The sequence below is a fragment of the Podarcis bocagei genome (assembly GCF_964188305.1).
Source record: "Podarcis bocagei genome assembly, chromosome: 3".
Taxonomy (NCBI): Eukaryota; Metazoa; Chordata; class Lepidosauria; order Squamata; family Lacertidae; genus Podarcis; species Podarcis bocagei.
In genome coordinates this window covers 80,317,567-80,332,364 of record NC_138127.1, presented here as the reverse complement: position 1 = coordinate 80,332,364, position 14,798 = coordinate 80,317,567, and the positions used below count along the sequence as shown (strand labels likewise).

The 14,798-nt window shown below is 42.5% G+C and overlaps 1 protein-coding gene and 1 long non-coding RNA gene across 2 annotated transcripts; one reads left to right on the top strand and one right to left on the bottom strand.

The window, feature by feature from the left end:
- The first annotated feature begins 2,249 nt into the window (after positions 1-2,249).
- On the top strand, positions 2,250-10,700 carry LOC308582683 (mitochondrial amidoxime reducing component 2-like). Its single transcript, XM_081186103.1, has 7 exons — positions 2,250-2,558; positions 4,812-4,985; positions 5,463-5,625; positions 7,823-7,963; positions 8,670-8,731; positions 8,812-8,883; positions 10,436-10,700. Exons 1-7 carry the CDS (start codon positions 2,296-2,298, stop codon positions 10,557-10,559), a joined length of 999 nt encoding a protein of 332 aa, XP_081042229.1. The 5' UTR covers positions 2,250-2,295; the 3' UTR covers positions 10,560-10,700.
- LOC308582725 lies at positions 5,632-7,816 on the bottom strand. Its single transcript, XR_014005811.1, has 3 exons — positions 7,445-7,816; positions 6,070-7,079; positions 5,632-6,019 (listed from the first exon to the last, which is right to left on the bottom strand). It is a non-coding gene; the product is annotated as an uncharacterized lncRNA (long non-coding RNA).
- Positions 10,701-14,798: the final 4,098 nt, after the last annotated feature.

The following is a 14,798-nucleotide window of genomic DNA, read 5'->3' as shown; positions in this document are numbered from 1 at the left end:
AGCTGGCACAGTCGGAAGGCTACACTTATTGAATCTAGATGGTTCTTGGCCTGACCCACTGAAGCTGTTCTAATATTATTTGAAAAATGAACGAGGAGGGTGGCATTTAATATACATGAATTGAACCAAACCTGGCTAAATCTCAGTGCTAAGACAAATTATGTTTTAAGGCCATTTCAGCAATGTAAACTGCATTATGCATATTGAAAACTTGGCTAGCTGAGGAAAATAATTCAAATAGTTGATATTTTATTTAAACCTTGCTCCAGTTGCTCAATGCTGCTTGCAGCATTATGAAATCAATTTTCCTGATTTGTAAGTTAGGATCTAATCTAACTTTGTCTTCTAGAGTAGTCCAAATAAAGGCGCTGCCAAGCTGGATTTTCAATATTCTTGAGTGAGGGAGCCAAACTGCCTTTAAGGATTATGCACTATAAGCATAGCTTTCAACATGCTGCTCAAGGTTTGGCAATAGAGCTTAGTTTGTGAGTAGACATTATCACACACCAGCAAAATGGTTTGTAAGCTGTCACTGTAATTACTTTCCTTTAACGTAGTTCTGAAATCATACATTCTAATCTCATTTGCCTTATGCATATGTGGGACACTTTAGGTAGTTATGTGCACACTTCATCCACTTCAAATGCTGAAGTGAATCAGGTGTGGGGAACCTTTGGCCCTCCAGATGTTGCTGGACTACAACTCCTATCCACTCCAGTAAGCATGATCAATGGGTAGAGTGGGAGACCAGGGTTCTTGTTCTACTTGGCCATGAAGCTCACTGGGTGACCTTGGGCCAATCTCTCTCTCTCAGCCTAGCCTACCTCACAGGTAGGATACAATAGTATTATGTACTGAGTTGAATAGGATCCAAAATGCAGCAGTCTGATTGGTCCTAGAACAATAAGATTCAGAATACAGCAGTGTGATTGGTCCTAGAACAATGCAGCAATATGATTGGTCCGCAGGAGCCACCTAATCCAGCTCCAGGTGGAAGTGAATCTCAACCTGATTGGCCTACAGGAGAATCCAGGAATTAGCCAATCACGTGCGGCCAATGTATATAAAGCAGATCTCTTGGGGGAACTTTCATTCCTCATTACTATGAAGAGCATGGAATCCATACTCGACTCCAAGTATATTTCAAATGGAGAGGGGAGGGGAGAAACTAGGTCTGCCACCTTGAGAGCTTTGGAGGAAAGGTGGGTATAAATAAATGAGCAGGCTCAAGTCAAGACCTTTTGGCACCTGAGGTGAACCACAAAATGGTGCTCCCCCTGCCAGGGAAGAAGGGGGAAGTGAAAATCTTCACCAGAAACAGGGAGGGTAATAAAAATGCGGGATTGGGAAGGGGCCTACTCTGAATCACTCTGGCGGGGAGCAGAACCCAGGAGACCCCAGAGGAGAGACCCCGCCACTTTCTCCCTGGAGTGGAAGGAAGCCAGCAGTGCTTCCTGTTCGCTGAGAGGCTGTTGTGGAGAGGCTTTGAGGGGGAGCCGAGGAGGTGGCAGCTCCAGCCTCCAAGTTGCGCAACGCCATGGCAGCAGCGGCTGGGGATACAGTGGTACCTTGGGTTAAGTACTTAATTCATTCCGGAGGTCTGTTCTTAACCCGAAACTGTTCTTAACCTGAAGCACCACTTTAGCTAATGGGGCCTCCCGCTGCTGCCACGTCGCCAGAGCATGATTTCTGTTCTCATCCTGAAGCAAAGTTCTTAACCCGAGGTACTATTTCTGGATTAGTGGAGTCTGTAACCTGAAGCGTCTGTAACCTGAAGCGTATGTAACCCGAGGTACCACTGTACCTTATTTAGAGACCAAATATGCCGCCCGTGTGGATCCTGTCGCCTGAGGCAGTTGCTTCATGGGTTCTGGGCTGTTGTTCAGCCATAGCTGGAGGGTCAGAGATTCGCCACACCTGCACGAGACAGGCTTTTCCTTCGCTTCCAGATGTTGGTTGGCCATGGGGGGGGGGCCTCCCTGCTCATTTTATAACAATACTGAAAAGTCACACCACCATCTCCTCCTGGGTCTGCAGCGACAAGCGCCTCAAGAGTCCTAAGACGAACCATTTCCCCTCTGCATGGACGGCTAACGAGGGATCTCACGGCCTGATTTCTGGCCCAGATTCCCGCCCAAACGCCGCGGCCTCCAGTGGGGCTCCAGGGGCGGCGTCTCCTCTCCCTCCGCAGCAGCAGCGAAAGCGTCGAGGGAGCGGCCTGCTTCTCATATAAACTCGCGCTGCCCCTTCGCGGCGCTGCTTCTCTCTAGCGTTGCTGCTGCAGCCGCCACCGCCATGGCCGGCTCCGCTCTTCAGTCGCTGCCCAAGCCTCGTCCCGGCTGGCTTTTGGCCTCCGCCGGCCTGGCCGTCCTCGTCGTGCTGGGGGCTGCCGCAGCCTGGCGCCGGCGGAGGCGCCTCCGTCCAGGGCGGCGGGAGCTCAAGCCGGTGGGAAGGGTCTCGGGCCTTTTCATCTACCCGGTCAAGTCCTGCCGCGGGGTGGCCGTGGAGCGGGCGGAGGTGACCGAGCTGGGCCTCCGCAACGGGGACCTGGGCGACAGGTGGGTGTGCAAGTCGGGAAGCGTCGCTTTTTCTTGCTTCTGTGGGTTCCCCACCTCACCTCCCAGCCTCCCTTCTAACTTGCTTTCCTCCCAAACTTTTGGAGAAGCGTGTGGACAGGTGCTTTAAGAACACGCGCGTCAAATTTTTATCGAATTTGATCCTTTGATCCCAGGATCGTGCGCCTGTTTACTCGGACTAAGTGCATTTTGGGGCTTGCTCCCAGGTAAGTGTGCAAAGGATCGAAGTGTGCATTTCGATGGAGCTAACCCCCTAGGCGAGCTTGCATAAGATTGTAGCTGTTTGCGCAAATCCTTTGCACACTTTCATGGGCATAGCCAGGATTTATGTTGGGGGGGGGGAGAGATTTCATGTTAGTGGGGGCTGAACCTCAGTTAAGTATTTCTATTGATTTTATTGATTTAGGGGGGCAGCTGCCCCCACTTGGCTACGCCTATGCACACTTCCACAAAAATCGTCTAGTACAGCAGGCTTGCAGGATCTGTTCCATTTACAGTGGTACCTCGGGTTAAGAACTTAATTCGTTCTGGAGGTCTGTTCCTAACCTGAAACTGTTCTTAACCTCAAGCACCACTTTAGCTAATGGGGCCTCCCGCTGCCACCACACGATTTCTGTTCTCATCCTGAAGCAAAGTTCTTAACCCGAGGTAATATTTCTGGGTTAGCAGAGTCTGTAACCCGAGGTACTACTGTATTTACTGGAACCCTGAGTGCCACAGTCAGAGGCAGTTGTGAAGAACATACCGTTAACAATTCCTGGATCAGGGATTTGTCTTTGAGTAGCAGAAGTGCAATGAGTTTACAGTCCTTCCACACAGAAGTCCAGCCCTATTGTAAAGTTGGAAGGGACCCCGACAGTCATGTAGCCCAATGTAGGAATCTCAACCAAAGCATCCATGACAGATGGCCATCTAACCTCTGCTTTTAAAAACTTCCAAGGAAGGAGAGATCACAATCTCCTGAGGTAGTCAGTTCCACTGTCAAACAGCCCTTACTGTTCAGAAAGTTGTTCCTGATGTTTAGTTGGAATCTCCTTTCTTGTAACTTAGAAGGCGAAGCTGTTGGTTCGAGTCCTGCCCTCCAGAGCAGAAGAAAACAAGCTAGTTCTGTCTTCCACATGACAGCCCTTCATATAAATTGCTTGATTCGCAGTAAAATGAAACTGCTCCAAGTGAGATAAAGGTTACAGCTGCCCGTGCCTGTTCTGGAAATAGGTTCTTTTAAACAGCACTTTGCTGTGAAAAGAGAAGCACATACCATAGTCAAAACACCCTGAAAGTGCCAAGTTAAGCTTAATCTCCTTTCACTCCCCCACCCCTAACACACAGACTCCTGCCCCCATGAGCCTTTTGCATGGAAGAAAACAAGGGCAGTGGCAGAAGGTGGAATATAATGGTATTTTTACCTGGCTATGATGTGCAACTCAGACTGTGAGTAGGGACTTAACCCTTTGTTCTTTTCTTCAGAATGTAAGACCTTTTGAATCTTGACACCTTTCACCCTGGCTTTCCTCTTCTCCAGTTGTACAACTCAGTACAGTACTTGGTGCTGGCATCCCCTGTTTGTTCGTGTTTTGCTTTCTGTCAGGCTGTATCCTGTCCCTCTTTCTCCACTGTACTTACCATGCCTTTCTCCTTAGGGTTTTTGCTTGGCTTGCTTCTTTCCCTTTTAACGGAGCTTTGGCAAACAGAAAACATCAGAGGAAGCTCTTCAGGACATGGAATTAAACATTATCACCTGCTATTTGCAACAGATGAAAGGGCTGTTGTTAAAGGGGCAGCTACAAGGGCCATTTCAAAAACTGACAAGCGTATTCTTCCTCTTCTTTCAACTGCTTCACCTTTCAGTAGAACAAAAAAGTATTGTGGCACCATGAAGAAGAAGAGGAGGAGGAGTTTGGATTTGATATCCTGCTTTATCACTACCCTAAGGAGTCTCAAAGCGGCTAACATTCTCCTTTCCCTTCCCTCCCCCACAACAAACACTCTGTAAGGTGAGTGAGGCTGGGAGACTTCAGAGAAGTGTGACTAGCCCAAGGTCACCCAGCAGCTGCAGGTGGAGGAGCGGGGAAGCGAACCCGGTTCACCAGATTACGAGTCCACCGCTCCACTGCACCACACTGACTCTAAAATGAAGACTGAAATGTATGTCTTAAGCTTTTGTGGCCTACTGTCCATTTCCATCAGATGTATAAAGCCTTATCAGCTTTCAACTTTGGTCTGTTCCTAACTCAGGTGTTGGCTTGTAATAAAAGAAGATGGACATACAGTGACCGCTCGGCAGGAGCCTCAGCTAGTATTGATTTCTGTCACCAGTGAAAATGGCTGTTTAACTCTGAGAGCTCCAGAAATGAAGGATCTTCATATTCCCGTCCAACTGTCGGTCAAAAACCCAGTGCAGAATTGCAGGTGCTTTAGACTTCCCTGTATGTCACCTCTTAGTTGTTGTACATAATTCTTAATATTCCCCTCCCCACCAAGCTACAGCAATAGAGTTGGCTTAAAAGGCAATCCTCCATTCTAAAAAATCTTGACAATAACCACAAGGGGACACCAGTGAATGACATTAATTTTTGTGTGCGTGATGCAATTGATTTTCAAGTTTTGAGCCTTATTGTCCATTCTGAAGAGTTACCACAAACTATGCTTCTGTATGTAGAGGTTTTCTATATTTGACCCTAAACTGCTTTAGGAAGAGTAGTTTTTGAACATGTGAAGTCCTTGGCTTTGTCTATGTTTTCTCTAATAGGGCAAATGACAGGTATGGGTGGGGATTTCCATTTGAGAAAATGATTAGCTTCCCCCCTTCTCCAGCATTGTAGTATTAATTATTTTAATGACAGTTGTTAGGAAAGATAGTACTGATGCCTCCCACAAATCTTGCAGGCTGTTTGGCTTTGATGTCCAAGGCAGAGACTGTGGAGAAGAAGCAGCTCGGTGGATCACAACTTTCCTGAAATCAGAACCATACCGTTTAGTTCACTTTGAGCCGAACATGGTTCCTCGGAATTCAAAAGATCTTATGGAACCTTTCCGACCCACTGATAAGGTTAGGAAACAACTTTGTAGTGATCTTTGGAGTGTGCCACACTCATAGTTTTGGTGTGAATTTGCTTTTCAAAGGTTATATTCTTTTGTCTCATGAGTTTAACCAACCAACCAACCTACTGTTGGTTTAAGTTGAGTAGTAATGACCAATATAAATGGATTGCAGGCAAATAAGTTATGTGCTGGAAGACCCCTAGTACAAGCTTAAAATAACTGGATTTTGGCTCCAATAGAATATTGTTTGAACAATGGCATTTGCTATAAGAAGTTTTTGTTGCTTTAGTTAGATGTTTCCTTTACATTAACAGATCCATTACATCCTTTGCTTATCCTTTCCCATTGTTTTATCATGTCTAAACTTGTTTTCCAAAGACCGGCTTGACCAAACTAGTGACCTCTGATCGCTTCTCGGCCTTTTGGCTAAGATCAAGTGCAAACTAGTGACCTCTGCCTTTGAAAAGCAAGTGCTGGCAGCTGCTTGTGGTGTCAGGTGCTTGTGGTGTTTATTCTCCCAAGCTTTTTATGTATTGTAACTTATTGTGTATTTTATTGTTTCTGTAAATCTCCCTAGAAGCCTTGTTAAAGGGTGGTATGTATATGATTTTTAAATAAATAAAATGTTGGTACTTGTATACAGCGCTGGGGATTTTCTTGAAAAAATCGAATTGCAAAATTTTCCTATGCAAATTGGAAAAATTGGCATAAGGTAATTTGCATCAGAAAGTTTCAGTTTCTATTGGGAAATTATCCAGTGCCCTAGAGCAGTGAAGGAGAACCTATCCCATGGGTCTAATGAGGCATGGTAGATCCCTCCCCATTTGGCCTATAGCAAGCATAGGCAAACTCAGCCCTCCATAAGTTTGCCTAGGCCTGGCCTACAGTATGGTTTGGTCCCAAACCGCACCCACCTGATGTCATGACAGGTAAACCCACAGAGCCAAATTAAAAAGGGGAAATCAGGAGTGCACTTCGAGCATACTCCTGATTATTTCTATGAAGCTGAATTACATGATGGGCAGCTCTGTCAAAAGCTGCCTGTGGGATGTTTAGGAATTCTGGATCCAGTCCCTTGGCTCCAGTTTCCTATCCTTGCCCTACAGAGTGACCTAGTTGAGCATGTTTGTTTACTGGGCTAAAGACTTTGGAACTGCTACTGTTGCCTAATACTTCTGCAGTTGCCATCAAATAATTGCTGCTATAGAACTTATGGAACAGAGAACGTTCTCTGCCACACCACTACTTGTATAGATATGTCTGCTTTGCGGCAGCCAACTCCAGTATTCTTGAGAGCCATTACATTTACTATCCGCCATAAATACTGTAGTCTAAAAAACACACCATCACACAACATGATTCTTTCACAAGGAGGAAAGGCTTTTTAATCATTTTCCAAGTAGCTACTGGCCCAGAGCCTTACATACAAATCCAACAGACCCAATACTAAAACTGAAAAATCTTTGAGAACCATTTTCCCTATAAAGGTACCCCTGCCCGTACGGGCCAGTCTTGCCAGACTCTAGGGTTGTGTGCCCATCTCACTCAAGAGGCCGGGGGCCAGCGCTGTCCGAAGACACTTCCGGGTCACGTGGCCAGCGTGACATCGCTGCTCTGGCGAACCAGAGCCGCACACGGAAACGCCGTTTACCTTCCCGCTTGTAAGCGGTCCCTATTTATCTACTTGCACCCGGGGGTGCTTTCGAACTGCTAGGTTGGCAGGCGCTGGGACCGAACGACGGGAGCGCACCCCGCCGCAGGGATTCGAACCGCCGACCTTTCGATCGGCAAGCCCTAGGCGCTGAGGCTTTTACCCACAGCGCCACCTGCGTCCCTTATTTTCCCTATACCAGTGGTCAAATATTTTATCCACACCTTCTGCTGTAAGGGGCCTTTAATGGTCATTACCAATTCAGGCTGGCCTTTTAAGCAAACATTTAAATAATCATTGAACTTTCTGATCCTTTTGTTTGTTTTCTTTTAAATCTGAGCTGTTAATAGTTTTATTCCGCCTCTGCTAGGAGGAAAGTTGTTGTTTTTTAATCACTGCATATGGGATGTTGTTTTTTCCTTTTTGTTCTGTAAGCAGCCCAGAGAATATCTGTTAATGGACAACCATGTACGTTTTAATCAATAAATAAAATGGCAATCAGCCACTGCCAGATTAAATGCTGTCTGTCTTACAACAATCTCCCTCTCTCTAGATTGCCTATCCTGACTGTAGCCCGGTTATGGTGCTTTCTGAAGCGTCTTTAGAAGAATTAAATACCCGATTGGATAAGAAAGTTACAATACGCAACTTCAGACCAAACATTCTGGTCACAGGTTGCAGTTCTCATGAGGAGGTAATACATGGAATATCCCCCTCACCAAACAATACCTTTCCATTTGTATATGTCAGAGAGATAAAGAATTATATGACCTTCCGTGAACATCTGAAGCCCTGTATTGGGAAGCTTTTATTGTGTGATGTTCTCTTGTATTTTTGTATATTCTGTTGGAAGCCGCCCAGAGTGGCTGGGGCAACATAGTCAGATTGGGGGTGGGGTGGGTGTGTAACAAAAAAATCAAATTACCGTATTTTTTGCTCTATAAGATGCACCAGACCACAAGACGCACCTAGTTTTTGGAGGAGGAAAACAAGAAGAAAAAAATTCTGAATCTCAGAAGCCAGAACAGCAAGAGGGATCGCTGCACAGTGAAAGCAGCAATCCCTCTTGCTGTTCTGGCTTCTGTTGATAGCTGTGCAGCCTGCATTCGCTCCATAAGACACACACACATTTCCCTTTACTTTTTAGGAGGGAAAAAGTGAGTCTTATACAGCAAAAAATACGGTATTATTTTTAAACTGTCACTTGGAGCAAAGTACTTTTGTATTTATAAGAGTGCAAGTTTCTATATGCAAGTAGAACTCTTTAGTGCAGCCTTGGGCTCCTTCGGGAGGAAGGGTAAGGTATAAATTTAATAAACAAATAAAAAATACGAAATAAAACACATTCTACATTCAAAGCTTACAAATGACCTAATATTGTGAACACTATATTTCCACAGGATACCTGGGATGAGATAACTATTGGTGGTGCAGAAATGAAAGGTGCAATGGGCTGCCCCAGGTAAGCAATTTTGCATTGCATCTGAAGAAGCAAGGAAGTACTTGAGGTTGCTGTTACCTCATTCTGTTTCTTCATTACAGGTGTATACTTACTACTGTTGATCCAGACACTGGCATCACGGACAGAAAAGAGCCTCTTGAAACCTTGAAAAGGTAACAAAAATTTTCTGAGTTCCTCCTCTGTCATCTGAGTAGGTAGACTAATGATTGTGTGCAGCTCTCAAAATGTGATCATGTCTTGAAATCCTGGTTCTGTGGGAATTCTCTCTGCATTTTAGTGAGGCAGTAAACTTGCAAAACTAGACTAAAAATAATACATTATCTGTTGAACTGACCATTCTGAATGCTTACTAATATGAAATCTGTCAACAAAACAACTTTTAAGAGTGCAATGTGCTCTGCTTTTTCTCTTTAATGTTCCTAATGATCTAATGGTAATAGCTGAACCAACGAGTATTATTATATAATAGTAAACAACAAATTAATATTTAGAATGAAGCATGCCAGCTGCCTTTCTGGTCAACAAAGCATTCAGTAATGACAATAATATGTTGTTATTGTAGGTGAGTATGATGGCATGCTTGTTTAGGATCAAGATGACTAGTACAAGCCTCTACTCAGAAGTAACCCTCATTTAGTCCAGTGGTACCCATTCCCAAATAAATGTGCAAAGAATTGCTGTGTGGTGGCGCAGCAATAAAACTACTAGCACATTTGGAAAGCTAAGCAGGGTCTGGCATGGTTTCAAAGGGAACATGGTCTGGGTTTCCTGCCTTGCAGGGGGTTGGATTAGATGACCCTCCTGGTACCTCCCAGTTCTACATTTCTATGATTTGAGCTGAAACGCCCTAACACTTTGGCTCCAGCCTTATTTTTTAAAACTAGAAAACGTCTTGTGGCACCTTAAAGACTAACATTTACAGTATTAGGCACAGACTTTCATGGACTATAGGCTACTTCATCAGATGCAAATTGGACATGGACAGTAAACCTCAAAAACATCTCCCATAAGAAATGTGTTAGTATTTAATGTGCCACAGGCCTCTTGGGTGTTTTTGCTGCAAAAGACTAACACTGTGTAATCCTCTGCAAAAATTTTAAGCAGTAGCTCAGTTGGTTAGAGCATGGTGTTGATAACTCCAAGTTTACAGGTTTGATCCCTGTATGGGACAGCTGCATATACAAGCATTTCAAGGGGTTGGACTAGATGATCCTCAGGGTCCCTTCCACCTCTAGTTCTGTGATTCTAAATATTAAAGAGCCTCTTAATTAAGTGTGCTTCATTTGCTATAATGTTTTTCACAACAGCTCTGATTAATCAACAAATTTGGCCCTCTGATGTGTAAGTAAAACACTCAAAACGAAGTCTTGTTGACCTGAATGCAACCAGTTTCTGTGCAACTAGCATGCAATGGAATTCTGAGCAGGTTTACTCAAAAGTTAAGACCTATTGATTTCATCACTGCTTGCTCTCTAGTAAGTACATTAATTTGGCAGTGGTTTTCTCTCTGTGAGATGTCCTTTCCATCTACTCCCAAAAGTAATTGTTACTAATTTGCCAATCATGAAAGTAACAAAGTGAAACTTTTTATATGTTTGGAAATCCTGTATTTCTATCAGCTTCTTACAAAAATGTTTTCTTAGTCACTTAACTTGAAAACAAGCATATTTAACTATTTTGTGGATGGCTTATTGTTCTCTACAGTTACCGCCTGTGTGATCCTTCGGAACGGCACATATACAGAACACACCCTCTCTTTGGATGGTATTTCGGAATTGATAAAACAGGAACAATTCAAGTTGGAGATACTGTGTACAAGGCAATCTGATGGTGTAAAATACATCATAAAAGGAACTATTTTGTACGTTTTTTATGAAAACTGTGCCAAAAATAATTGTTTGGGGGCCTTTTTAAATGGATCTTTTCTACCTTATATACAACAATAATAAATGTGGTGTTTTAAGACAAACCATGGGTTTATTTTATTTATTTTTAATAATTTTCCAAATTATTAAAAATCATACCAAATTAAATTAACATAATATCTTAAAATCAGGTTTTCCGCTTTTGTTCTGAACATACGATCATCATCATTTCTTCACATTGAAGCATCATTTCTTATGTAGAGTCGAGTTGACATCCTTCACTTGCCGTTAAACATTCTTCAGCTGCCCTCTTTTTTCACCTAACAGCACCTCCATTACATCTTATAAATAAGTAATGTGTTTCATGTGTGCAGTCCTCCAGCTGCTCTTCTGGTCGACATAGCATTCAGTAATGACAATAATATCCTATTATTGTAGGTGAGTATGATGGCATGCTTATTCAGGATCAAGATGACTAGTGCTTGATTTATGAGAGTATCACTTGATGCTCTTGCGCTCATTTTGAAAAGATATCTATCTATCCATATTTTGCAAATTAAAAAGATACTATTATAGTATGGTATGTTGTTGTTGTTTAGTCGTTCAGTCGTGTCCAACTCTTTGTGACCCCATGGATCAGAGCACGCCAGGCACTCCTGCCTTCCACTGCCTCCCACAGTTTGGTCAAACTCAGTTTGATCAGACTCATGTTGGTAGCTTTGAGAACACTGTCCAACCATTTCGTCCTCTCTCATCCCCTTCTCCTTGTGCCCTCCATCTTTCCCAACATCAGGGTCTTTTCCAGGGAGTCTTCTCTTCTCATGAGGTGGCCAAAGTATTGGAGCCTCAGCTTCACGATCTGTCCTTCCAGTGAGCACTCAGGGCTGATTTCCTTCAGAATGGAGAGGTTTGATCTTCTTGCAGTCCATGGGACTCTCAAGAGTCTCCTCCAGCACCATAATTCAAAAGCATCAATTCTTTGGTGATCAGCCTTCTTTATGGTCCAGCTCTCACTTCAATACATCACTACTGGGAAAACCATAGCTTTAACTATATGGACCTATACTGAAATGTTTAAATGTTTATTTGATTTTCCTTGAATCTTCCTGCCACACTTGCCATCCTTGCCTGCCACACCAATGTGCCATGCCACAGCCTTTGAGAACCACTGTGTTAAGCCAATGGTTTGGCTTCGCGTTACATGCAAACTGACTTCAGGTTTAGAGGATCAAAACTGTGAAAACACAAAAGGACAAGCGTTTGTGTTCAGTATCTTTTTCATTGCAACACAGCTTGCATTATCTTCTGTTGTGCGTAGTAGTGCTAAGCTTGTTTGGAACGATGCTCACTTATTCCAAAGTCCCCCCCCCAAAATGGCGGAATTTCAGGTTCTCCAGGACTATTCATTAGGCAAGACCATGCAAAAGTTGCGTTAGAGGGTGACTGGACAAGGAATAATAAACAAAAATTAGGCTGGGTGTTAAAGCCACAAGATCTGTTTACAGTTGGAAGTGGAGATAGCAGGCTCAGTCTTCTTCTGGGCTGAAGAAAGAAAAGATAACTATTGTTCCATTGGTTTGAAAAAAATATTGCTGGACTTTGTTTTGTTTTTCATTTTGTTCAACCACCCCATAACTTGTATAAACCCTGATACAGGGTTGAAAAGTTTGCCATGTTTTGATACTTTTTGGTTCATCCTACCCTATAAATGTTGGAGGTTGTTTCCTAAGCACCACGACTCCCCTTGTTCTTTCATGTGCTTAGCAGAATTGCACCCATTGCAATTGTTGCAAGTGATCTGATATGGGAAACATTATTTGAATGTATAAAAAGTGTCCTCCTTGCATAAAATCATTGGACTGAAGTAGCAGAGAAAAGTTATTTGAAAACATTGTCCAAAGTTTTTATAGTTGCTAGTAAACTGAACTAAATGTATACATGTGTATCTAATGTGGAGTCTTTATAGCTTTTTCACATGGTAAAAGTATCTATGTGCCTCCTTTTCCAACCGCCCTGCTGCCTTATATCCCAGTGCTATTTTCCAGCAAAATGTACAGTGAAGCTTGAAGAAATTGGAATTTAGGTTGCAATCCTATACACTTCTGAGATAAAGTCCCATTGAATTAAATCGTGAACTTATACTTCTAGACATGTATAGGATTCCATGTCAAGACTGCAGTCTTGTGTATGCTCTCCTGAGAGTAAGTCTCATTGACCTAGTAGGACATACTTCTGAATAAGCATACTGTGCAGCAGATAGTGCTGTTAACTAGAAACCACCATTCTGCGTATTCCTTTGTATGTGAAAATGACAGATTTCTGTCTTTGAGAAGAGTAGCAAAGGTTGATAGCTGTTAGAAGAGCAGTAATTATTTCAGTATCTCACCAAAAAATAAAAGGACCAAAAAAGTAAAAGGACCAAAATAGTGCAGCTGCATACTTTTCTTTCTTTTTAAAAGGCCTTTTATGGTGGTGAGAAGCAACTTTGTTCTACAACCAGTTTTAGTTCTGTTAATAAATGTCTCTCTGTGTTAGGGAGTTTAAAAACAAGAGGAAGCTTCAAATGACCCTCATAGTTCCTTCCAACTCTACAATTCTATGTTGTTGGGAATAATTAACTATAAAACACATTTAAAGGCCTGGGCTATGCCAGTAGGTTCCAAACACCCAAGTAATCTTTCTTTTATATTTTACCAGATAATACTTCAATAAGCTTAACTTTTATCTCTGAACTTTGTCATGGTAGTTTTTTCCTACAAAAACAACAGACTCTTAACAGTATAATTCCCAGCAGATTGTCACTGAGAGAGGGAAATATTAAAGGAGTTGAGTTCTTAGTATAAATGGTTACTTTTTCCAAAGCAGAAGTATAATGTAGATTGAAACACCACTCAAGCCCAATATAATTAAATTTTTTTCTTTTTTAAATATACTTGTCTTAACTGCAGTTCGCAAGGGAATTGTTCTGATCTAGCTGTGCAGTATCCCAATATATGTCATTGGACAGCTCATAAATAGTTGATTCCTGCTTAAGCTGAATATACTTGTTCTAAAACCAAATCCTGATAGTCTTCTGCGCAATAAGCCCCGTATCAGGAAGTTTTTAATGTTTGATGTTTTAGTATGTTCTGATATATGCTGTGAGCTGCCCAGAATAGCTGGGAAAATCCAGCACCAGATGGGGTATAAATAATAAAATTATTATTATTATTAAGATTCACCTTAAGGTCCCTGGGTGGGTTACAACATTGAAGCACAAGATTAAAAGGGTTAAAAATTCTTGCAATCACGAATATAAGGTGGGTCTGAAAAATAAAACACTTCAAATGTCAAAAGCCAATGCAAAATGGTTCTTGAATTAGCATTGTAATATTTTGTTCTTTGAAGCACCTTCATGTGTTTTCCAGTCAATAAATTATTCCTCTACCTCAATATCTTGGAGCAAGGGGCTATAATGTATGCATGTATAGAGGTATTGCTCTAAAAAGAACTACTTCAGATGTGATTGTTTCCTTACATGTGAGTGTACATGACTACCTAAATTCTGTAGGCAGCTTTGAAAATTTCAGTTCCCCATAGGACTCTCATTTGATGTAAATACACTATGTTGTTACAAAGCTTGCCAGTATGATTTCCCCCCCAAACCAGGCAACATGCCCAGATTTAACTTGAAGTTAGTTTTGGAAAGGAACAATCAGTTTACATTTCATATATACAGACACAGTAATGATCCCCAAACTGGAAAATATGGCATATTAATCAGTTAATACCCAACTGGAAGAAATGGATGTCTCAAGTGGAAGATGCACTTTTGCACCTATATGGGAGCTGCCTTCAGTGCCTAAGGGGAACTGGGAGAGAGATGGACTGTCTTTAGTCTCCCTCTCCTGTCATTTGTAGTGAAAGAATGTGTGGATTTGGGAAGGTGACAGAATTAGGGCATCTACGAAGTCCCATCCATCATTGTGGGTACCATGACGTATAATTTGGAATTCTGGCTGACCTGAAAGGAAAGTGGCAAAGTGTTCCAACACAAAGAGTAAAAACTCATTGATTTGTTTTTTTAGGTCTCTGCCTAATAACTTTTCCATGTTGAGCCCTGCAAGTGGAGTTTTTCTATTCTTCCAGCTGTTTTCTTTGGGGAGGGGTGTGTATGTTTCCTCCCTCCCCAAAATACAGCTCTCTGGGCTGCCAAGAAACCC